The sequence below is a fragment of the Kogia breviceps genome, chromosome 9 (genome assembly GCF_026419965.1).
Source record: "Kogia breviceps isolate mKogBre1 chromosome 9, mKogBre1 haplotype 1, whole genome shotgun sequence".
NCBI classification, from domain to species: domain Eukaryota; kingdom Metazoa; phylum Chordata; class Mammalia; order Artiodactyla; family Physeteridae; genus Kogia; species Kogia breviceps.
Window position 1 is genome coordinate 62,235,862 of NC_081318.1, and position 25,968 is coordinate 62,261,829.

At 40.4% G+C, this 25,968-nt stretch overlaps 1 protein-coding gene across 21 annotated transcripts in view; it reads right to left on the bottom strand.

Moving 5' to 3' along the window:
- ICA1 (islet cell autoantigen 1) overlaps positions 1 to 25,968 on the bottom strand; it is a 146,400-nt gene that overhangs the window by 92,260 nt on the left and 28,172 nt on the right. For all 21 annotated transcript variants that reach the window (XM_067042557.1, XM_067042568.1, XM_067042560.1 and 18 more), the window contains 2 exons: positions 20,731 to 20,854; positions 16,585 to 16,783 (listed from right to left, as the gene is read on the bottom strand). In XM_067042557.1, coding sequence (XP_066898658.1) covers positions 16,585 to 16,783; positions 20,731 to 20,854 — 323 coding nt within the window. The remainder of the gene's footprint in view (positions 1 to 16,584; positions 16,784 to 20,730; positions 20,855 to 25,968) is intronic.

Below are 25,968 nucleotides of genomic sequence, written 5' to 3' on the forward strand. Positions count from 1 at the left end.
TGCACTTGCCATGTGAAGGTTGATAAATACAAAAGGGGTTTTGAGGAGAATCAGAGATGAAACTGACAAGGTATTAATGTAAAAGGATCTGAAAGAACACATGGATACAGGAAACTGGATTTAATACAGTTGTCTACTTAAGGCCATTTTAGATTCTAGGACATAATGCAAGAGTTTCACGAAGATTTAAGCCACAGTTGGGAATACTGGTTGAGTTTCAGCTGGAGATGCTGGGCCTCTCTGCTACGTGTCCAGTTAACCAGTATACCTTCATGGTTTGTCATGCTTTTCTACTTTCTCACTGTTAATTGTTAATTTTCAGGAAATCCGCTGATAGCACTGGCTTCTACTTTTGTTTACTGCAGATTTCTTCTGGACTGAAGTGCAGTGTTTCATGTCTGATTTATTTTTATCACTGTTCCTTTCTATCAATGCAAAAAATCACAAATTTCATTCACTTTCATGGTCAGTGAGTATAGCGGATGAAAGCCTACATAGCGTATGTTCCAGTTGCGGGAAATTAGTCTTCTTTGGAAATAGTCAGTGTGCTTTTCTGTTTGCCTGTCCATGTACCTGACCTTCTCCATTGTCAGCCTTGGGGCACAGATCTGCCTGGGATCTGTGGGAGGCTGTTCATTTGGACTGTTACCAGAGAAATACAGAGAGAAAGTGGTACTTTCCAGCTCCTGACAGATCAAATGAGGTTTTCAAGTCTGCAGCAAGATAACAAGCTTAAAATTCACTTTGCTAGGCAATAAAGCACTACACAGTTTTTCTCTCCCACTTTAGTAGGTGGACTTGATCATACTTTTCTTGTGGTTGGAAGGCAGAAAGCCTGCCCATCCTCTCTGGCTGGGCAGTCCATCAGGGAAGTGTGCCGTGACACAGGGGGCCCAACTTTGTTCCAGGGAGGGAAAGTGCTGAGGGAAAAACTAAAGGTAGAATGTGGTCTGCCCCACTACCTGCTTGGGAATTTGCAAGAGGGTTACCTCTCAAGCCTGTCTGTAATCTAAATAGGTCAGCTGCATCCAAGTAAAGCAATGAATGCAGTTGACAATGGAGGGCTGAATTTAGCTCCCTAGTATCTCCCTGGGCTCTCAGGGTGTGGAAAAGAAGAAATCCAGAGAATCTCACATGCCGTGTGGAAGGAAAAGGAAGGTGGTTAAGGGAGCTGGTTAGTGTTCTTTCTGGGGAGTGTTCTTGGCTCTAACTGGGGCCAAACTGGAGCCTAACGTAGTCTGAGTTGCCATTAGGGTGATTCATCAGGGGAAGGTGGCTAAGGCTCCTAGAATGTTGCCAGAGCAGAGGAAAGAGACCAGGCGTTAACCCAGCCATGGGCTTCAAAGAAGACACCATCTCCCTTGGCCCCTGCAGGACACAGTCAGCCAATGCCCTCCAGGGCAGGATAAGGGGGGTGAACCTCTAAAAGAGCATCCCAAAAGGGACTATTTCAACCAGTGCTAACAGGAAGCAGAATTCTGAACAGACTCAACATTTAAACTGAAGCAAGAGAGGCTATTTAACCTCATTTAACTGACAAGTCCAGAAGTCCCCACCACACATGCTCAGAAAGAAGCTGCTTTGGGTCTAGAAAATAAGATGTATGGATACATGTGACAACCCTTCCCACCTGGCCCTGCCACATTCTGTGTGACAATGAGGAAGTTACTTAACCTCCTTAAACTTCAAAATCCTCATCCATGAAGAGGGGATCATAGTATGTACCCTCTAGAGAATTTTGATGAGCCTATTCATATAAAATACTTAGAAGAGTAGCTGGCACAAGATAAACTTTTAATAATACATTTGCTAATTTTGTCATCATTTCTACTGATACATTCAACTTCAAAGTTTCTGTTGTCCTATTCAAGAGTGTCTGCCCATCTGTCAAGAAATGTCAAAGCACTCTGTTCCTGAAATTCTTCAGTTGTGACTTCACAGCCTGTAATGCATCCCCACAAGCACAGGATGTCATTCTGGGACAAATGAGAAATTTTGTTTTCACACCATCCGTGACTCTTTCTCAACATCTTGGTACACATGCAGGAAGTAACTCAAAGCCAGGGCGTCATTGCTCATGAACAATGTTAGCTGTAACAAACCACAGAGTAAAACGACGGCAGTGTTGCAGGACCTAGTGCTGGAGGCTTCTCTGTCTCAGGTTGATCTAGTCCTAAGAGGACAGACCAGCTACAGGCAATAGTCAAGGCACATGAGTGAGGAAGGATGCGGAGGGGGAGGATTTATTTGTGATGCTGCAGGCTTTTTTTTTTTTTTTTTTTTAACATGCATATCGGGACACAGTGCCACATTGCTCCTGGAAAATTCCCTGTATTTAACAAGTGTAAAGTAATTCTCGGAACTGTTTGCTACATGCTCACAAAGCAGCGTGACCCTGAGTAATCAACTCTAGATATTAACTAACCTGAGGCTCCATCCCAGCCTTTTCAGTTTTCTGAGTCAACCAGAAGAGCATTAAGGTAAGTTTAGTTGAAACGGGAGAAGAGATTTAATTAGCAAGGTTAATATTGATTGTAGATGAGCAAAGTAAGTGTATTTGAGTGTCTGTGATATACAAATCTCTAGGCTGTAGGGTTTAAGCAAACATTTATGATGAGTACCAAAAAGCACCATAATGTTTAATATAGTAGAATTTGGGGGGTTTGATTTAAGTGACTTTTCCATATAATTCAACTTTATTTTTTAAAACAACTTTAAAAATAAGAAATCTTCATACATTTGACACCTGTCTTCAGGGATATCTTGTCTTGTTAAACAGAGCAAAATCACCTTTTTTGATGGATCACTCATCATCGGAGCATCAGTTATTCCACAGTGGTGTGCTGGGAAAATATGTCTCAAGGTGTGACCCATGGACCCGAGGCAAGGAAATCACCTTGGAAGCTCATTAAAAATCAGACTCAGGACTTCCCTGCTGGCTCAGTGGTTAAGAGTCTGCCTGCCAATGCAGAGGACATGGGTTCGATCCCTGGTCCAGGAAGGTCCCACATGCTGTGGAGCAACTAAGCCCGTGGGCCACAACTACTGAGCCTGTGCTCTAGAGCCCACGAGCCACAACTACTGAGCCCGTGTGCCACAACTACTGAAGCCTGTGTGCCTAGAGCCTGTGCTCCACAACAAGAGAAGCCACCGCAATGAGAAGCCCACGCACAGCAAGGAAGATTAGCCCCCGCTCGCTGCAACTAGAGAAAGCCCGCGTGCAGCAATGAAGACCCAACGCAGCCAAAAAAAAAAAAAAAAAAAATCAGACTCTTGGGTCCCACCCCTGGCTTCCTGAATCAGAATCCTTAGGTGAGACCCAGGATTCTCCATGTCCAAGTCACTTCTCAGAGGATTCTTATACACAACCCAGGCCAGAGAGGCCCTAACTCAGGGTTAGTTGGGTATGTAGGAAAATGTCCTTTACTGAAAATGTGGCAGGAGGCCACCTATCTTTCTGTGCCTATTTGTTGTAGGGTGTCTGTTACTCTTCTCTTATGAGTACTAATCTTTCTGCAGTGTACTGGCTTTAAACCTACAAGAGGATACACAGGATCCTTGGCTGGGTGCTGGCCTTTGTGATGTCAACTTTCCATCCTTGAGCCTTATACCATCTGTTCAGGCTTGGGGGCTCTAGAAAGTATACTGCTGTGGGATTCAGGCGCCTGGCCCCAAGAAACCCATGTGGAGACACCAGCCATTTTACTGAAAATTGCACTCACAGGATAAGATGGAACGGGAGAAATGCTAAAAGCCAAACACAGAACATGACTAGATGTTCAGAAGGCAGACAGATTGATGGGCTGGCTTGGTGAGAAGTAAAAAATATCTGAACAACTCCTTAAATAAGGGTACTGGTAAAAATGAGCCCTTGGGATCAGAGAAAATGAGAACAGAAGATGTGGAACGTGCTGGAAGAGGCAGCTGCTACTTTAATGTGAGGCTGGGTCTCTTCCACCACAGAAACATTTTCTCCCACAGTGACTAAGCACTACATAGGGATCCATTTATCAGATTTGGAGGAATTCAAGGCAGAGGTGGTAGGAAGATCATTGACTGTGGAGTCAGAGGACTTGGGTCGAATACTGACTCACATATGTGGCTATGGGCCAGTCAGTCAGACCCATGGCACCTCAGTGGTCTTAGCTGTGAAACAGGACAAAGAATTCATGCCCTCACTGAAGAGTTGTATAGCTCCAATGAAGTAATGAATATGAAACAGCTTTGTAAACTGAAGACACCTTACAAATATTTAATCAGAAATATCCTGCACTGTATACATACTTAAGTTGCTGCTACATCTTATCTGTAAGACAGAATGCTAAGAAAAACCCTAGGCTGGGAAAAAATTCAAATATGTTAATTATCTTAACATAAATAAACCTATCATATTGTTCAATATGGAGCTTAAAAATCTGCTGTGCTTTTGTATCATGAAAAAGATAGCTTTAAACAAAAAATGAACAGTACTTTGACTTTTGTACAACTCATATTTCACATTCTCTTGAAATTGGTTGTTCTCATTTTATTGATTGAAGAATAAGTGAAAAAGTCAATCAAGCCTTCATTTCATTTTCAAAACCCTCTTTCCTAACATCAATTTCTTAATGTCTACTTTACTTACATGATTTATTAGCTGAAATTGCAAAATGGTGGGGGAAATGGGAACATGCCAGGGAGAGAAGAGTGACAAGTAGGTCAATACAGTATACAAGAGGTTTGCCCAAACCTAAAATACACTATGGATGGGAAAGAGGGAGGCTAACTTAGGAAACCTAACCATTGTCTGGCTTCACATCACTATTTTTAGTTGTTATCTTTTCATTATAAAGTGGAAGACATGCAAACATTTTTTTAAGGCAAAGCTAGTTCTTTCAGCAGAGAATTAAAATTAAAAGCAGACGGAGGCCCGGATAGTAAGTAGCAATAAATGCTTTTGCTGACATAGCTTCAATTTACAAATCACTGGCTTTTCCTGGCAGCACTTGGGAAAGGAGGGTGAGGAAGTATCGCCTACACAGCCTGGATGAGGAAGATATGGAAAGCTTTAAAATTAAAGATGTGTTTCAACTTCTTATTCTCAAACACTTGATTTATGGTGACCATGATAAAATTCCAGTGAAACCTGAGTGTGCTATGTAACCTCTGGAAACCCTGGGAGTGACTGCGTCCTTACGCCTTCCCTGTTGTATCTGACTTTGACCTGTATACTTTGTGAGTAGGAGCCCAGTCCATAATGTGTGCACAAAAATATGTGTGGTTTAGAATCTGCATGTATTTCCATTTTTTTCCTACACTTGAGCAATAGAAGACCCTTGTGAGAATATGAAAACTAAACCAGTAACAAATAAATACTAGGAAGCCAAAGGGATGTAGATTGATTTATGGCAATTGATATAACTTCTGAAGAAATTTTAATGACAAACATAAATACTCTTGGTTTAGTTTCTAAAACCTGGAAGGCTACCAGTAAAAAGGAACTGATAAAATTGATAGATCTAGAGAAGAGAGTTGAGAGATGCTATAGGGAAAAATTTTCTCTGAGCCAGTTAAGTAGCATGAATGAGAATTAGAAGTGGATGATGAACACAGAACAAGTCATTGAAGGCAGCAGAAAACCCCCAAGGTAAGAGATCAAATATCAACCTATACATGCTGCAACCCAACTCAAAGGGCCCAGCATGGGTGGAAAATGTGAAGACAATCCCCTCTGAAATAGTGGTCCTCTCCCCCTTTGATTCTGCTTTGGGAAAGGATTTTCTCTAAATTCTCACTTGGTGCAAAACACAGAATTCATTCCTTCTAGGACGCAATTGAGGGGGGATGGAAAAAGTTATTTTTCTACTTCTTCACCTTTTCCCAGTCCCTTGAGGAGAAGCATAACTGCGTATTCCAGTTCTCTTAGAACAGTGAAGGCTTTTAAAGGAAACTTTCTGATCTTTCTTGATTTTGGTGGTTTTCCCTCAGGCGTTGTTTTTGATCCTTTTATTCCTTGGTGACTTGGCCACCTCACATGACTCTCCCTGCTGACGGCTTTCGAAAATGACTTCACCCTCCAACCTCCTCCATCTGGCTGCCTGTATGATATCACCTTTGGAACTCAGCTTCCCATCTTTGCCTCTAACGCCTGTCTTCTCTCTTCCCTTTATTATTATTAAAAACAAACCAAAAAACCCTCCTCATTTTTGTCAGATTAGGAGAGTTTCCTGTCATTATCCCTTTCCTTCTACCAAATCTTCTCTGTTCCCACTCTAATCTCATTTATTCTCATTATTTTTTATACATATTCTTTTAAGGATAACACATGGCACAAGATTTAAAAGGCAAAAAATGGAATATAGTAAAACTCCAACCTCATTCTCATTTCTGCTTAACTCCTCTCATCTCCTCTCTAATCTAGTCCCCTGCCCCAGAAGCAATTACTATTGCCAGGTTCTCCTGTATCTTTCTTTCCCTAATTTAAGACAAAAAAAAAAAAATTGAAAGGGAACAAGATCCTAAATGTAATATATTTTACTCCACTAACTTCTTTTCAGCTTTCTGTCTATTTGAGAAATTTCTTCATTTATTTCCCATGCATTCATCTATGGGCTTTCCATATGGTTCTTCCTCCCTAGATGTGGGTATTTTTCAAGTCTCTGCCTGGACCTCTCAGAACATGAACTAATACCCATGAACTATTTTTGCTCATAAGAATGCAGAGTCCCATCTCTAAAGGCCCAGGGGGAAAAAAAAAAAGATTTAAAAGAACAAAGCAGAAAAAAAAACAAAAACCCATCCCTCAATTTGTTTATATAATTAATCTATCTTGAGTAGTAGCCCTTATTCCAATGTCAGCAGTCACCAGAAGAACCACAGTAAGGAATCAGCATCTAAATGACAATGGTTGTCTCAGAATCACAGCTGGGGAGTGAATTTAAATAGATGGATGGACAGATAGATGGGTAGTTGGATAGAAAGAGCCAATCAACTGTGAAGTGTTACCAAGCCCTAAAATCATATTTCATTTGATGAGAACAACAGAAGCCTGATTAATGCATGTGGGAATTTCATTTCAAAGTTATACCAATGGCCTTTCAAGGCCCGCTTCTTCTTAGGGCTCCCTGAGTCCATGTAAAATTGGCCAGTGTAAGATTTTAGGGCTCCTAAATATGAGTTTCATTTATCTTGTGTAATGATTAAGTGTGGGATAATTGTTGAATAGGAAACAGAATTTTTTCACTTGGGATAATACGCTTATACCCGGAATTGTCCTGAAAAGTTTATGCTAGAAGGGTAAGCACATACACTTTGATGCTTTCTGTTTAAGGTTTTACTTTTACTAAAAACTCATTAAAGGAGGCAAAGGGAAGCCTTCTGAGAGGAGTGAGCTGAATCATGCATGCTTTAGTGAGCAGAGCTACTATGCCCAGGTCATATACTGGGTCACATGAGGGCCTCCCTGGCTAATTTCCCTCTGAGATTAAAATTACATCTGTTCCCTAGAAATCAAGGAATCATCAAATACCTCTTCTTTTCTTTTAAATCTCAGAACTGTGAATGGAAAATACCAGTTTTCTATTGACTCATTCTTTTGATTGTTCAGACACTGAGGTGTGGATGGACTTGGACTTGGGATGGAGGAGATTCTGAGTTTTACTGACAGACAGGAAAACCTGTGAAACCACTGACAGTCTATGACTCTATTACGGGGCCAATGCTGCTCAGATAAATCTTGTCAGGAATGCTTTATTAGGGGTTCACAAAAATAATTCAATCATTTAAAAAGTGGTATTCAAATTCTTTCAATATACCTTGATGACAAACTAACACAGAACCCAGGTGTTTTCCTAAAGCGATTGTGATTCAAAGCTTTCTTTCTGAAATATGAACTCTCCATAGCCAATTTATAAATCCAGTTAGATGTAAAAGTGACAGTTTAGACAACCATCAAATCATTATTTTTTTCTGTCACTGAAAAGTCTGGTTGGAAAGAATAATGTATTTGAAGAAAATTCCTCTTAATTCTAATAAAAGTAACTTACAGTGCTATAAAGCTATTGGCATTCAGGCAAGAGTAGATACATTGTTCCTGTTTGAAATTAAATAAAATCCACATTCTATTTTGTGTGTCTAAGTAAACCACCATTTTGTAAAATAAGAATAATAGCATAGTGGAATAGATCCCTAAAGCATAAACATTTAAAAAGAGAGTGTTAAGTTAACCCACCAGGGTGCAACTGTCCTCTTTTATACTAAATTCTTGAAGATGGTAAAAATTGCAACCAAGTTACCATGAGGGAATAAGAGGACTAGCTGGGAAAGATGATATTTGAGCTGTTAACCAAAAGGAATAGGGTAATCTAGAGGGATATACTGACATGACAGACTTGGAGACAAACTATAGAGACAGTAAGTAGTATATCATACTACTTGAATACAGTAATTTTCCATTAAACCATAATCTAAAATGACATCTTCTCCAGAAGCTACCAAAAGGAGACAGAGGCAGATGGAATAGTCTGGTTTTAAGAAGGAGGGAGGGTGTCATGGGCACCAGCCACCCTCCGAACCTGAAGCCAAAAACACAATGTGATGAAACATGGAAATAATGAATTCATCCGAGAGATTCTAGCTGCTGAGGCACTGAGAAAGCCATGGTTATAAGATTTCGATCTGGAACCTGATGGTTCTACTCAGTAAAATCTGTATGTTTTGTATATTATCATCCACGAAATTCTACAGACCAGGCTTGCATATGCCATCCAAGACATGTAAGTCTTAGGAAGAAAAGCCAGACAATCTGGCAAAAGGAAAACTATCTTTGGACTGGATCAGTTCATACTTTGATAATGAACTTTTGCCCAGAGTCCATTCTGAAACTTGAGAGTTAAGCAAGCTTTTCCTTCAAACAGTTAGAGAAATGCCATATGCAAATATTTTATACCTCTCTCAAGACAGAGGAAAAAAGTCTACTTTAAGCTGACACGTTAGCTTTTACGGTATTACATACGTTAATTTTTTTTAAAGTCCAAATATTTACCATTCTTATAGAAATTAGACAATATGAATTGTGAATTTTTTTAAAAATAAGTGTATTATTATTATTTTTTTGGCTGCACGGGGTCTTCGTTGCTGTGCAAGGGCTTTCTCTAGTTGCTGCAAATGGGGGTTACTCTTCGTTGTGGTGCACGGGCTTCTCATTGCAGTGGCTTCTCTTGTTGTGGAGAACAGGCTCTAGGTGCACAGGCTTCAGTAGTTGTGGCACAGGGGCTCAGTAGTTGTGGCACACGGGCTTAGTTGCTCCACGGCGTATGGGATCTTCCCAGACCAGGGATCGAACCCATGTCCCCTGCATTGGCAGGAGGATTCTTAACCACTGCGCCACCAAGGAAGTCCCTGAATTATGAATTAGTATGTGTAGATAGTATCTTCTAAGATGATAACATCAAAATCAAATGACTCCTTGCTTGCATAGCCTGAGTCTCAATTTTATTCAATGGCAGGATTAAATAAAACACTAAAGAGAAATCATAACACTAAAAATAAACTATATTTGTTTATTATGTATTTGGAATTAAAAGCAGGGTCTTGAAGAGTTATTTGCACACCAATGTTCGTAGCATCCTTATTTACAATAGCCAAGGGATGGAAGCAACCCAAATATGTCCATTGATAAATAAACAGATAAATAAAATGTGGTATATACATACAATGGATTATTCAACCTTAAAAAGGAAGGAAACCCTGCCACATGCTATGACATGGATGAACCTTGAGGACATTATGCTAAGTGAAATAAGCCAGTCACAAAAAGAGAAATACTGCATGATTCCACTTATATGAGGTAATCTAAAGTAGTTCAAGTCCTAAAAACAGAAAGTAGAATGATAGTTACCAGTGGCTGGGGAAGGGGAAAATAGAGGGTGGTTGTTTAATGGGTATAGAGTTTCAGGTTTTCAAGATGAAAAAGTTCTGGAGATCTGTGTACAACAATATGAATATACTTAACACTACTGAACTGGACACTTAAAAATGGTTAAGATAGTACATTTTATGATAAAAAAAATCTTCAACATGTACTGGAGGTGCTTATAAATTAGAGGACAGCAAACACTTTTCTGTAAAGGGGCAGAACATAAATATTTTGGCTTTACAGACCAGTCTCTGTCCTTAACTACTCGACTCTGCCATGGAATTGTAAAAGCCACAGACAATAAGTAAATGAATGGGCATGGTTGTGTTAACGATAAAAACCTTACAAAATTAGGCAGCTGGCCCGTGGGCCACAGGTTTCTGACCCTCGCAAAAGTATGAATATCTAAATAAGAGCCAAATATTAACACTTTGTAAACACCAAGGGCTCCTCTACCCAAGAATTAGGAGTGAAACATTCTTATTTTCCAGAGTCCAAGATTACAGCAACAGCAATAGGGCCCAAGCAAACGCAACAAGACCATAACTTGCTTGTAGTAGGAAAACACTACACAAAAGGACACGTTAGCCCTGCTCAAGTGTACATACTTCTTTACTGATGAGCTTAATGATTTTAGAGCTTAACGATTCAGAGGAAAAATACAAATATTACAGCTGGAAGAGAGCTTGGTGATCATCTAGTACCTACCCTCTCCTTGAGTGGATGAGAAATTGCAAATGGCTCATTACCCCAATCGGAGCTGTCACAGCTGCTGTACGCAGGGCTGGGAACAGAGCGTACCGCCACCCCACTCTGAGGTCATGCTTCTCTTCCCCCTCTCTATCTCCAGGCACTAGCAGAAGCCAACCAGCCATCAGCTCTGCAAGAATTAGCTGTTTCATGCATGCTTTTCCAAGTGGTCTTGGCTTAACCCTGAAACTAATTTTTGCTCTTCACCAAGTTCAGTGGAGAAAATCAATAAAGACATACGAGGCCGCAAAGGCCTCGTCTCATGAAATTCAGAAATGAAAGTGAGGGCATAATGATCTGTTTCCTTCCTCGTCGTGCCATGTGAAAACAGCATGGTTTTCTTTTGGCGTTTAGGTAGTATAAAGAAACAGCAACCCAAGGGTGGAGGCTAGCAGCTAGATTCAATCTTCTTGGGGACCACAAAAAACAGGCACCCTAGTTAAACAACCAAGACAAATAAGAAGCACACATCAAATACCAACAAATGAAAATGGAGGGTTGTGAAACAGATACGATAGTGTGTGTTAGTTTTACAAAAGGAACTTTCACCTCATCAAAGGACTCAAGCCAGTGCAGAGAATTTTAGAACCAGAAAAGACAGTGAGATAAGGGGTCAAATCCTCCCTCCGCTTTTATGTATGAACTGGGCAAAGCCCTAGGAGTCAAGATACTGCCTTCACAGATACTTACTGCTCGTCTACTGTATGGACCAAATCCTGACATTTTCCACACTCACTCAACACAACTTGCTGGGTGGAGCCCCGCCCTTGGCCCTGAACAGAGTCAGAACACTGGGTTAAGCCTGAAAGCTGGATGGCTCAGGCAAAAAGGAAAGGCCTTTATTGCAGAACAGGGAGATGGCTGAGCAGTGACACGCCTGCGTTACTTGGCATCTCCAGGTCCCATGGGACCTGCCCTCAATTGCTAAAAGAGCCCGACCTCTGACAAGGACCAATGATTTCAGCAGTAATTAATGATACTGTCAAATTAATTAACCCAAGTCTTTGTCCACAGAAAAATAACCCCTCTGATGTCAATACTGCTGTTTACTAGTCCTTGATCAAGCTCCACAGACCCAAACCTTCAGTGGGGACACAGGGACACCACTGACAGATGACTCTAATATGTCTGCGCCTATTAAGCCACCACCATTTGTTAACAAACCTTCTCACGGTAACATACCCTTTGATAAAATGTCTAGCGAATTCACAGCTCTCCAAAATCAAGCATTCTTTTAAATAGATACAAGCCTGAGAACACCAGTGTATCTTTCACATTCCCTACAATACCTTTTTGGATACCCTTTTGAATTATGGTGATGAAACACAAGACAAATGCTGTAGGATTTCATTAAGCCACTTAATAAATGGCCCTCATTAAAACGCCAGTTCCCTTGTCCTTGTCTATAGGACTCCAACTAATCCAAATGCCCACATATACATTTCCATATTATCTCTTTAGAGTATTCAGAACTATTTTCTTACACCTAGCACAGCTTTTATTCCATTTAGAATAATTACCCTCTATCCCATTTCTGACTTTCAAGAAAAACAAGATACTTAACTGACCCCAGGAGGACTCTCTCAAGGGCATCAGGCTGCAAAAGCTCTTCTGTGAGCTCACAACTTAAGCTGATGTAATCTGCTACAAGAAGCTGACTTCTATTTTTAAGTTATACCCTTTTACTCTGCCTTCAAAGGGCACATATATCACACGTTGTAACTGCTCATAAAATACTTTGTGGCCTCCTCTCCCATCCATTTCCCTCCTGGGATGAATCACACTGTCAGGAGTGGTTTCCAATGGCAACAGCAGCCCAGCCCTGTCCATTTAAATTCATCCACCATTTCCCATTATTTGGTCTTTAGGAGAAGAGCTACACACGGCCCCACTCTCCAGGTGTCTTGTTTACCATGGTAATTTTGACAAGGAACAGATGACTAGCAGGGTCCTTCTTGAGGGCTGAGATCAAGCTTTCCCACCTCTTTGTATTTCCACCCCCAAAGATAGGCACTTAATAAATGCTTATTAACGTTGCCACTGAGAGCTCTGTCATCGGGCCTCTGTGCTCAAAGGGTGCCAGAATGAAAGCAGATCATTTGCTTTGTTTAATTTTAAGTTTTTCATTCATCATTTCGGTCATGCTCACTGCGTGTTATTTAAAAAGTTGCTTAGCATCTTGAAAACACTAGCAAAAAAGCCTTGGTTGGAAGTGAAAGTACATTTGATCTTGCTCTTCATTTATTTATACCTATTCTGCTCATTTCTAAAAACGAATGAAGAGCTCTGTAATTAACGTGGTGCTGTTACTGAGTCTGGCGGAGGTCAGAACAGGACATTTATTTCTCTCTGGTCCACTTCCTTCTTCATTCCCTGGGTACCCCTGTCTCATCTGTGGCTCGCCCAGCCTCAAGGCTTGGGCCCTTCCAATCCCTTCTCCCCACTGAAATCTGAGCAAGCTTGTGAGAACACAGATTGGATCATTCCCCTCCCCTTCTCAACACCCTTCATTCCCCTTGGTCCTCAGGGAGATGTCCCTTCAGCTGTGGTCTGCTTATCTGCCCCCCACCCCCTTTGCCTTTCACACTCTGGTTGCAGGGACCTAAAAGGAGCTAATCTCGTCCTGTTTGCCTTCACCTAAAGGCCTTTGTCCACGTTGCTTCCTCAGACTGGCACTCTGCTCTGCTGTCCCTAGTCCCTCCACCCTGCTCCTTCCCTCTCATCCTTCAGGGCTAGTTTAGATGCCACTTCCTCCAGGAAGCCCGTCTGGGTGTTCCTGTGGCACCATGTGCTACCTGAGACAACAGTTCACCTTACCACACCGTGTTTACTTGCTCTGTCTCCAAGTGACTGCCCGGGACAGCAGGGCAGCCTCTGTTTCTGCTCACTCACTACTGTATCCCGCTGCAGGTGGCCTGGCACAAGGTGAGCTTCAATATCATTTGCTGGATGAATGAATAAATGAATAAGTGCACACTAAAGATTGTAACCAGGCGGGGGTGGGGGTCACACTTGTGAAGTATGAATTAGAATGTTGTTTCCTCAGAAAGTATGAACCCAAAGAACAGAATTTAGTGCAGGATTCATCAGTTAGAATGTGAGGGAGGCAGCTGGCTCTGAGGAGACTAAATTCCCCTCCCACGGTGACTCCAAAGGAGCTGGACCACTCTCCCAGAGGACTCAGAAAACACATTTCAGCAACACTTTCCTGAGAGATAAATGGAGACTCTGTTTAAAATGGAATCCCACTGGGAAAAAACACTAAAGCTGAAGCAAAATTAAGATTCGTGTTATGAACTCCATGCAAACAGCCTCCACAATTTAAATTCATTCCAAAGAGGGCAGCAAGCCACAAACTAATAATGCTCCTTCTTACCTGCAGAACCATATATATCAATTTCCAAAACATTATAAGGTCAGTTGCATGTGGTGGGAAAGCTCTACAGGTGTGGGAAGGCATGAATCTGGCACTCAAATGCCATGGCTCGCGTCTGGCCATCTGATATGGGTGCTCACTTGGACCAGGTGCTGGGCTGGCCCTGGGATTGTGGCAGTAAAGAGAACTAACCGGGTCCCTGTCCTTGTGGAGAGTCTAGTCTAATCAAATATACACCTGAATACAGACTTCTTTTAAAAAAATTATTTCCCTAAATTCCAAGTACACCATGTTCAGCTATTAAATTAAATCCAGCACACATGGGATTGTGGAGTAAGGCATTGCTTCAGCTACTTCTGCATGCAAAGGATTTTTTTTTTTTAAACCCATATTTTCCAAAATCCACAGATTGATGACACTACAGAGTGGGTAGTGTTTCAACATGCAAACCAAATGACAAAGGGCTTGGTTAATTTCATCCTTACACAGCTAGTAACCACCCTTCAAAACAAAACAAAACAAACACAATTTCACGTGAAATTCTCCTGCCTTCCAAAATAATTTTATGTTTACTTTATTACCTAGCACATAAAAGTGCACAATAAATGTTTGCTGAATGAATAAATCACAGGAGAGTTGTTACTATGAAAATGCCTTTGTCAATTTTAGGTAAGTTCTTTAATTCCCTTCCTTTCCTTTCTTTTTTTTTTTTTTTTTTGCGTTATGCGGGCCTCTCACTGTTGTGGCCTCTCCCGCTGCGGAGCACAGGCTCAGCGGCCATGGCTCACGGGCCCAGCCGCTCCGCGGCATGTGGGATCTTCCCGGACCGGGGCACGAACCCGTGTCCCCTGCATCGGCAGGCGGACTCTCAACCACTGCACCACCGGGGAAGCCCCCCTTTCCTTTCTTAAAGAAAAAATTATGCATATTTTCTAGGATTCTGACTTTCATTTCCCTGTCTGATCTTGTGCTAGTTACTTAGGTATCATTTTCCTCCTCTGTAAAATAAAATCTGTGTCTTGGTTATTGTGAGGCTTAAAGGAGGTAACAGAGAGTGACTGGCATTACACCCTGCAGATAATGTTGGGTTTTTTGTTTCCTTTTTCCTTTTTTAACCTTTCCACTCCATCCTCCTCCAACACCCTTAAATAGTCAAAGACAAACCAAATTACCAGCCTGATTAAAAAGTCAGGAAATTTCAAATGTAGCCTGGGCTTGCCAACATCTAGCTATCAACCTTTGAAAAGTTTTTATTTACTATTTTGGGGCCTAGGTTTTCTCTTTTATAGAATGAGTGAGTTTCACTAGCTCATCTTTAAGGAACTTTTCAGTTCCGATTTTCCGTGAGCTCAGAAACCTGCCTTACTAAGGAATTGGATATTGCTAACACACTAATGCCATCTATGATCAGAAAGAAAATGGACTCAGAGGTCCCTTCATAGAGATGGATTCTAAATTACAAACCAAAGTAAAACTTGCCTTTTAAAAGAACTTGTGTCAATCTAATACCTCGGTCAACAATTGCTGACCCTATTCTTAAGCAACAGAAGGTCCCTCTTTTCCCCCACTCCACACATTCCCCCCATCCTCCCACATCCCACACATGTAACCTCCTGCCCACCAGCAGGGTTTCCCATTCACAGCTCTGCAATGATGTACTTAGAAATCTAGGTATTTTAAGCAATACCACAATTACAAATGGATCATTTGAAATGAGTTAGACAATTGACACAATATTATGTCAAACCTTACATTTGCTTGAGTTTTTGGTCTTTCATACCCTGAAATATATCCAAGTCGACCAAACAAAGACCTACCAAGGTTATACACACACACACACACACACACACACACACACACACACACACACACACACACACAAACAAATCTCGCTGCATTTTCATAAATATTCAGTGTATGACCGCCACCTAGTGGTGCAATGTATCCTCGCAGGAGCAAATCTCCAAACAGCTAAATGGACACGGACGCTTAAACAAACAATGAAACACTGTTCCTCTGCTGCTCACCAGTCATTTCAGGGAAATTTAAGAGCATATCCATCCCCTCAGCTATCTATTTTGCCCATACAAATAGCTGAAGGGTCTATTGCAGATGGAGTCAATGCCACATTATTTAATCCTACAACTAAACGCAACAAAGGGGCATTATTACTCTATTAATTTTAATATTCATTAGCAATTAAAAAGGATTTCCCCAATAGTCTGTTCTTACTTTCCAGTTTCATTTGGTCTAATCTTGATTTTTAGTTATGCATGAAGAAGCATCTACAAGTGACAGCCTTACAAAAAGTGCACATTACATGAAAATCTGACTTTAATTAAAACCAGTTACTAAATCCCAGCAATTTCCAGCTGTCTCTTCTATCTTATCCTTAGAGAATTATAGATCACATTAATTGGTATTCTGTCACGTAAAGAGACACCAGCAATGATTAATTGCATCCTTGGTGCTTTTGCTTTACATCTTTACTAGAGGGATTCAAATCACATCTCATTACCTTCCGGCAGGTACCCCTTTCGGTAACCCTCATGAAATCTCCTACCTTCCTGAACTTCTCCATTTGCTTGTAGAGGTCTGGATCAAGCTCTTGGGACACATCCTTCATCCATAATAATGCCCCTCTGTATTCAGTCCGGCACTGCTCCATGCGGTTCACAGTCAGCCAAGTGTCTGAGATGGCCCGATGCCGAAAAGTCTCCACTTCTTGGTGAAAGCGACACAAAGGATTTCGCAAGGCCAACCTAGACCAGAGGGTAAAGCCACAATATTGAAACTAAGAGGGCCAGCAATTTGAATCCTTGATAGCTTACCAGTCTTAAACTCATGAGCCTAGAATAGTGCCTGAAACATAGTCGAGGCTGCAGAAATACTTGCTGAATTATAACTGAAATGTATGTGAACTGATGAGTCAACCAGAGATGACTGTCCATGTGCTGATTCCCTTAGATTACTGTTACTTAACTGTATCACTGGGGAGTCTCTCCATCAGTATTGTTGGGGGTGGCCTCACGCCTGGGCAGAGTACTTGTTTAAAGCTGAAACCAATCTTGTGTTAACGGAGGAAGGTCAAGGCATGACTATCTCCCATTTCTGCTCTTGGCCACTCCCTGCCTTCTGCCTCCCTGAAGCCTGGCTCTTTGGGAAGGCATGGATGTGTGCAGGATGAGGTCTCCCTGTCTAGGCCATTCTGGATTACTCTCCAAACGCCAGGGCAACTGCTGCTTGCTTCAATAGTCACAGAGAATGACGTATGAACAGAAGCATCTTTAAATGGTCTAGGAAGCAGGAGAAGTACATTTACTGAGGGTCTACTGTGTTAGGCACTTTCAGATAGGTTATGTGATTTGATTCTTATTAAAAAAAAAAAAAAAAACTTAAGGATACTACACCAGAAATGAATGTATATTATACAATGAAGTGGGTATAAAATAATTATAATATTGGTCATAACATGCCGTTATTTATTCATCAAAAATTGTTTGATGCATATCAAACTTTGGATAAAATATTTATTTGGGAGGGGAAGGAGGATACTGCTTCTTTCATCTTCCTCCCCCAAATGAGTAATGTTGGATGAATTATACTCTTAAAATACAGTAGTCTCCATGAAGCTGTGGGGCATAGGTTCAAAACCTAAAAGATTAGTATTTATATCTCAATTTAAGTGCAAACTTGTTAAGGTGAAGGGAAAAATGGTGTCAGTGAGCTGAAGTCAGCTCTTGGCAGTTCCATCAATGTCTGAAGACATATGTAGAGCAATCTAAGATTATAGATGGGGCTATACACTGTTTAAAAGAAAAAAATTCCTTTTACTATTTTCTCTGGTTTTCCTCTTATCTGTAAAGCATCATTGTTAAATATTCAGCACTTCTCTAAAAATAGCTTGCTCACATCATCCTACCTAGATGTTGCAGGCTGTTTTCAAAAACATATTGCTGTGCCATAAAGTAAGCTTCTGTTTTATCACCGTTGGATTAAATTTAATACTCACTTTTCATCAAACTGAATGGGCTGTTGTAGCAATGACTACCAAATAAGTCAGTAAAACAAATGCTGGTATGAAGGTTTATAAAACTGGAGACTTCTATTTAAAGAAAGAGTCCTCAGCTGTTCCTCTAAGGATCCTATTCATTTCTGGTCTCCTTTATCTCTTCCTTTAGAGTTTGCCAATTTTCCTAAACTGGCTGAAACGGAGTCTTGTGAATAAAATATTCTTGATTTCTTTGACTGTTACAAAGTTAGAAACCTTTGAAGATATAATGACATGATGATAGGTGTTAAGATCTTGAAGAAAAGAAAAAGGCATAAAAAGTCACCTCATTTTTTTCTGTAACTTGTTTCATATAAAATCAAAAAGGTGAAAACCCATTCACTTGTGGTATAAGGGACTGAGTCTAGACCAAGAAAAAATCCAATAACTGGAAACATCAAACTTCAGTGAAAGACTGGCCCACGTTTCCATTCATTAAAATCTACCCAATGGGAATAAATAATAAAGCACCTAAAGGTCTAATCCAAAGACGTTCATTCTTTGGTAGGAAAAGGTAGAAGTGGACACTAGCGGACAGAGGGCTTGGGTTAAATGTATCATGGCATGCCCAGATAATAGAATAACACGCTATGGACGTTTTTAAAAAGGTATATATGGACATTAAAAAAGTTAGGATTATTTGAACAAAATATCAATTTGCTAAATAATCAGTACTCAATACTATTCAAAAATTGTATGGTATGCTGCTGTTTATATTACAAATATATTCTGGCAAATCCCAAATTATGTTCATTCGAGGTTTGAGAATTCAACTTTATGGGAGTTTTACGTAATCTTCCTACTTTCCTCATGTGCAGAGAACTAGTTTGGATTTCGTGTGCCTGGTGAGCAGTTGAGTACCATGGAATCAGAGTCATCTTGCAGGAGGCCACCTTCCAAATTGCAAGCTGTCTAAGCTACATTAATTTATGGATACAGGGCAGTTTGCTGGTTTATAGTTACCATTTACATTGTTTTGGTTGATTTCTTTTACTCTTTTTGTCTGTATCCAAAGGTTAGACTATATAAACGTAAGGTACCATATGCTTTGTGAGATAACTGTGTACACAATTATGAAAGTGTATAACTGGATAGCAACATTATAAAATAATTATATGATCAGTAACTAACTCTTGTGGTGATTGTGTCCAAGGATTTGGCTTGTTTCCCATAAATGGATGGTAATCTTGGCATGAAGGTATGTATAATAATTTTTCCCACTGAAATTAGTGATGATTATATGTATAATTTAAGAAATATACAATGCTTATATATTTATAAATAAATATATAAGAATTTATGAAAGAGTTTTCAGGAATCAGTGATCCCTGTAAGACAGGGGCAAGCACATATGCATTGAAAGTATCTATCAAGGGGTTAAAAGCAAGTCAATCTCTACTAGCAAAATTTGAGTTGTTTTAAATTTTCTCCTTTCGGTTTGTTCCTGTTCTAAAATTTTTCTAGAATGAGTATGTATTATTTTTGCAAGGAAAACAGTTATAAATAAGATTAAAAGGTGCAATCAAAGATTATAAACAAACACTTCTCTTGGAAAACTGGGGTAGAGAACTACTGGAAATTGTTGCATTCAACTATGAAAGTTGGGGTCCAAATGTCATTCAAGAGAACCAGAATGCTCAGGAGGGGGAACCACTGAAACATGAACACATTTGGTTCTTTCTTTCCACCCCACCTTTCTTGGATCTTCATAGGAACACCTGTATAACAGGTAGTGGCCTGCTTTCGGCCCCCTGGGAGAGAAAGCAGTAAGGAAAAATTAACAGCAGAAGAAAATGTTGGACAGTTTGGGTGAGTGACATTTTTGTGACCCGAATATTTTTGGAGACTACCTACAAGACTTACTTAGGTATAAAGTCTGCCTAATATTAGTGAGTGACATTTTGGGGGGCTTGTTAGTTACTGGGGAAGGAGGAGGAGAGAAGGAATGCCACCTTCTCAGATACAAAGTGTGACTCTACGCAGTGGCTCCTGTTTCTTCTACACGGACCTTGAACGTAAGTTATGGTAGTGTTAAAAAAGAAATCACTGATCTATTACACTTTTCTCTGCACCAGAGCTTCTCAACCTTGCGTGTGCATGGAAGACAACTGGGGACCCATTAAAATGCAGATTTGGATTCAGTAATTCTGGGGTGGGGCCTGCATTCTGCATTTCTAACAAACTTTCAGGTGAGGCTTTTGATGCTGCTGACCCAGGGTCTGAGCAGAACCGTAGAGGGCATCTGGAACAGCACCCCTCTCCAGTTAACTGCCCCCAGAGGGCACTCAGGGAACCCTTCTGCCTGGTCTCATTAGGCTCCTGCTTTAGTCAGCTGCTGGAAGGGGACTGGATAGATTGCTATGAGCAACACTGAAGGTCAAATATAAGCCTAGTATAGCACTCACGGTGACTGGTGTATTAACTATAGACCAGAAGAAATATGAAAACATTTTTAAAAAGTTAATAGGGAAGGAAAAAGATTATACATGTTATCTGAATTAGAGTTAAGTGCGAACAGACTAACTGTGAACAGAGGAGCTCCTCAATCGCAGGCAAGAGCCTTCTAAAGACCAGTAGGAGGTTCCCTTCATGAATGAGTGGGTCCCAGGTTCTCAGGAGACCTCCCCCAACAACAGAGCCCCAGTGCAGGCCACACACCTTTGCTGGGAAGAAAAGCAGAGGGCCTTTCCTGTCGCTTGCATCATTTTTCCTGCTCTGGTTTTATCTTGGAAGCCTTGGGATCGGAGAAATTTTCCCAGTTCGTTTTCTTCTTGAGACAAGACTGATGGAGAAAAGACCAAAAGGAGCCATGAACAATGAACATTTTTATTACAGAGAGGAGAGAGACAAATCACAAGGTCCTCTCTCTTCTAGAGGCAAAAACGAGACGAAATTAAATCCAAGTGGCAGGCTACAAGGTAAGCCTCCACCGCATTTAACTTTCATGCTGTTCTTCCATTTACCAAACGAGAGATCAAATTCACTTGAGTGCATCTGTCAGTGCGTTTGGTGCTCTGTAATCAGAACCAGAAAATGACCTCTGTACTGAAAAGCGAGCTGATAATGTGCTGCTTCGAGCTGAAATAAAAAAGTTGCGTTTGTCAAGTATGACTGTGGGAATCTTTTGTGGCTGCCTATAATGTAGGGCCAGTTTCCCCCTATTATTCCCTCTTCCTGACTTTTTGATCCCTGCTTTCTGAGTTACATTCCACTTGATTGTAAAGCAATTCAAATACCTTATCCATGGCATAGGTCTTAGCTGGAGCAGGGGGTGGAGGTTGAGGGTATGTAGGTAATTAAGTTGGTGACTTGGTGGATTTTTAAAATGCAGAGCTGGAACCCAATCTGAATTGCTAATGCCTAATCTTTACCTTACTCTTTGTTCTTATTTTATAAAATTGAGGTATAACTGCAATACAACATTGCATTAGTTTCAGGCGTACAACATAATGATTCAATATTTGCATATATTTGGCCTTATTTTTTAAAGACAACCTCAGAGGGCACTATTGGTGAGGAAGTGACTGGTACAAGCTCTCTACAGACTGATTTGGCAGTAACTATTTAAAAGTCAAAATTGTATACATCTTTTGACATTGTACTTCTGTTAGAAGTAAACTACATCCTGAGGAAGTAGTAAAATGGGCACAAAGATGTATATACAGATATAATCATAGCATAGTTATTTATAGTAGCAAAACATTCTCTTTCCCTACCTTGGGGACTGATTTAATCAATGCAGTGCATCCACACAATGGATGCGTGGGCTGCTAGGCAGCTACTGGTCCGAATACACATACACCAACGGCTGAGACGCAGGCAAGCAGTGACACTGAGCTTCCCAGAATGTTTTTTCCCTGAACACAGACTTTGCTAGGGACATACTTTGAACACTACTCTTATTTCACATTTCTGTATTGACGCATTTGCCAATCATTTGTCTCTAAAAATGCTTTCTAAATGCCACCAGGATTCTTGTCTGTTTTCATGAACAATACAGACTTCTTTCAGAATGCATCCCATTCCTGACACTATCCCCCAAGCAACAGCTGTAAAACATTAGTCAGGAACCAGGAATCCAGAAGTGAAGGTTAAAGCTACTACTGCTTCCTTATTAATCCGTGACTAGCTTACACTCAACATTCCACGGAGAAGAGGCTTTAGAATCCATTCTTCCTGATGGTCAGTGACTACCCTCCTTCCTCTTCTGTTTCTCAAAATCAAGTTCATTGCTTAAAGCCTAGCTCAAAAGCTACTTCCTGTGTGAAGCAGGTGATCCCTCTTTCTCTGTGACAGCAGCGCCCTCTTGGCACCTGGTACTGGGGTGTCCGTGGGTGGGCAACGTATCTATCTTTCCCGTGAGAACCTAAGCTTTCTCAGGACAGGGACCTCATCCAAACTATGGATTCCCAAGGCTGAGCATAAAGTCTTATTCAGGGCACTAATTAAATGCTTGTGAAATTGAACTAACTATAATTTTTGCCTTGTTATCTCTGTATACTTTACTTCACTTTAAATATTTATCTGATATTTATGTCCTGGTTCTAGGTAATGTTTTAAAATGCCTATAATTATATGAATCTGTTGTTTTTTAACACCTTCCATTCTTCCTCCTCTCCACTTACTAATATGGGACTCAACTGCACAATAAGGAAAAATTTCACACTTTTGTTTACAACAGTATGAGGCTACTGTCACCTTTTTTACCTTGAAACCTCAAGTCACATACAAATGAACACATGAACTTAAGGCTAGGAAGAAACCAATTCATGGTACCTGAATGACTACAAGTGTGGTGAAATGTACTCTTTCCTAAATAAACCTAAGTAGATTGAAGCACTTGAGAATTCATTTTTGGTTATTTTACACACTTGAGGATTAAACTTGGACTGGAAGACAGGCTTCATTTTAAGAGATGAAATCTGGTAATGGGCAGTGCTGCTCAGAGGGTGGTGGAAAAAGTTTGAGTGGCATCAGGCTACAGGTTGGATGACTTAGTGATGACTGTGTCATCTTCCAAGAAGGGATGTTCATTACTTAATTTTAATTTTAAAATTCAAATACTGAAACAAATTTATAGGAGTTTAAAATTCAGGTGCAATACAGGTATCCGATAACTCAAATGCGTCTACTTATAAGGTTTCACTCAACTGGGACTTAATTCAGAGACAAATAAAAACCTTTTCATGTTTAACTCCTAATTAGATTTTCAGATGTGCCCTGAAAAGGGAACCAAAACTACAAAACCAATTAGCTTGGCAGCATTAATTCACTTAGCACAAATTTATGGATGATCTCATATGTACTAGGCACTGTTCTTGTCACTGGGAATAAAGAGATGGACAAGACACATGAGGACCCTGCTCTGATGCAGTTTACGTTCAAGCGGCAGCAGACAGAAAATAAAAAATACAAAACTCAAAACAAACTCAAAACACAAAAAGAAAAATACCAGATTGGGGGTGGGAGGGTGGCGAGTAAGAGAGTGTGATTGGTAGGTGCTTTGGGCTGGGTGGTCAGGGAAGGCATCTCTGAGCAGATGACCATTAAGCTGAGCTCTGAAGGATAAGGAGCCACTAGAGACAATGAGGGCAGGGACATCCCAGATGGAGGAAACAGTGAGTGCAAAAGGCCTCAGGTCACATCGTGGGTAAGAGCAAAAGTGGCTGGAGAGGTGAACTGGGTCAGATTGTGTAGGAATTTGTAAGCCATGGAGTAGAAGTAGACATCTTACTTTAAGTGCTTATTGGAGGCTTTTTCAGCAGAGAAGCAATATGATCCAATGTACATTTTTATTTATTTATTTTTTAAAATAAATTTATTTATTTTTGGCTGCTTTGGGTCTTCCTTGCTGTGCATGGGCTTTCTCTAGTTGCGGTGAGCAGGGGCTACTCTTTGTTGCGGTGACTTCTCTTGCTGCAGAGCATGGGGTCTAGAGCACAGGCTCAGTAGTTGTGGCACACGGGCTTAGTTGCTCTGTGACATATGGGATCTTCCTGGACCAGGGCTCAAACCCACGTCCGCTACATTGGCAGGCAGATTCTTAACCACTGTGCCACCAGGGAAGCTGCAATGTACATTTTATAAAAACCTTTATTTTGAAATAATTTTAGGCTGATAGAAAAAATTGTAAATAGGATACAGAGATCCTCTGTACCCTTCTTCTAATGTTACATAACCATGGTAGAATGATCAAAATTAGGAAAATAACATTGGTACAATACCACTACCTAAACCACAATCTTATTGAATTTTCCTAGTTTTCCCATTAATGTCCTTTTTCTTTTCCAGGATCACACATTGAGTTGTCAAGTCTCTTTAGTCTCCTTCAACCTGTGACAGTTCCTCATGCTTTTTTGTCTTTTATGATCTTGATGCCCTTTAAGAGTACTGCTTAGGCATTTTGTGGACTGTCCCTCAACTTGGGTTTGTCTGCTTTCTCATAATTAGACTGGGGTTACAGACTTGAGGGAAGGAAACCACAGAGGTGGAGTGCCCTTCTTAGTGTTTCATATCAGGGCTACCGGAGATCAACACACATTATTACTGACGGTGTTAACCTCCATCATTTGGTTCATGTCATGTCTACTGGATTTCCCCACTGTAAAATTATGATTTTTTCCTTTTGTAATTATTAAAAATTTGGGGGGTAACTACAGAAGACTATGTAAAGATCCAATTTCTCCTCAAACTTTCACTCACTAATTAATAAAACATCTTTCAGTGAATCTTGCCTGCCACAGTTCTTACTGTGGTGTTTACCTAATGGTGATTTTGTGGTTCCCTCATTCTTTCTAGATTTATTAATTGCAATTATTTTATAAGCAAGAACTGTCTCTTCTCCCCCATTTTTTTTAGAAATAATAGCAGCATTTAATAATGTGAATGGATATAAGCTTAACACAAAAGTCAGATATATTTTTATTCTCCAGCAGCAAAAATATAGAAAACATAATTAGAGGATTCCACTTAGAACTGTATCAAAGAAATATTACGTGCATAAGAATAAATCCAAAAAATGATACCCAATACCTGTAAAGGAAAAATTCTAAAACTCTGTGAAGCAGTATTCAAGAGTACCCAACTAAAAAGATATAAACTATGTTTCTGGATAGGAAGACTTAATATCATGAAAATGTCAGTTTGTTTTTTTGTTTATTTCCATACACACTTAATGGACATTTATCTTACTTCATGGGTTATAACCTAATACAATCAGTTATTTACTTGGTTGCTCAAATTGTCCCAGCTTTGACCACTGGCAGCTCTGGGAGATTGCTGACTGCTCTCTGACTGCACTGCAGATGATGGGCTGGAGAAGGAAAAAGTGGAGGCAGGGAGATCAGTTAGGAAGCTGATGCAGCAAACCAAATAAGAGTGATGATGGTGGCGTGAACTAAGGCGGGGGCCGTGAAGAGGTACGGTAGGGAGAATCTGAAAGCAAAGTAGGTGACAAAATGGAACAGCAATTGTGACTGACTGGATGTGGGACAGAGGAATGTTGGGGGCAGTGTGTCATGTGTCTGGATTCCTCATACCCAAGACTATGGAGTTCTAGCCCTGGAGAAGTCTTAGCTCAAACACTTAGTAGATAGTAACACAGATAATTTACAAAATTCTGCCTCTAAGTCCTAGGATTTTGTACTTCCAAAAAACAGTCTTCATAAAAGATTAGTAATGAAGGAAAATGCCCAACTGTTAATTTGTGATTACTGGAAAGGGGTTTGGCAGTAGTCAGAAACAGACAAAATTCTCAGAGTTTAGCCTCAGAAATACAAAAATTGTACTCTTAAATGACCTACAAATGGAAATTTAAAAACATACTAACATACAACTTGATATTTAGTATTTCAGAGACATCTTTGTTGGTAATGATTTTAAGATGGGATGACCATA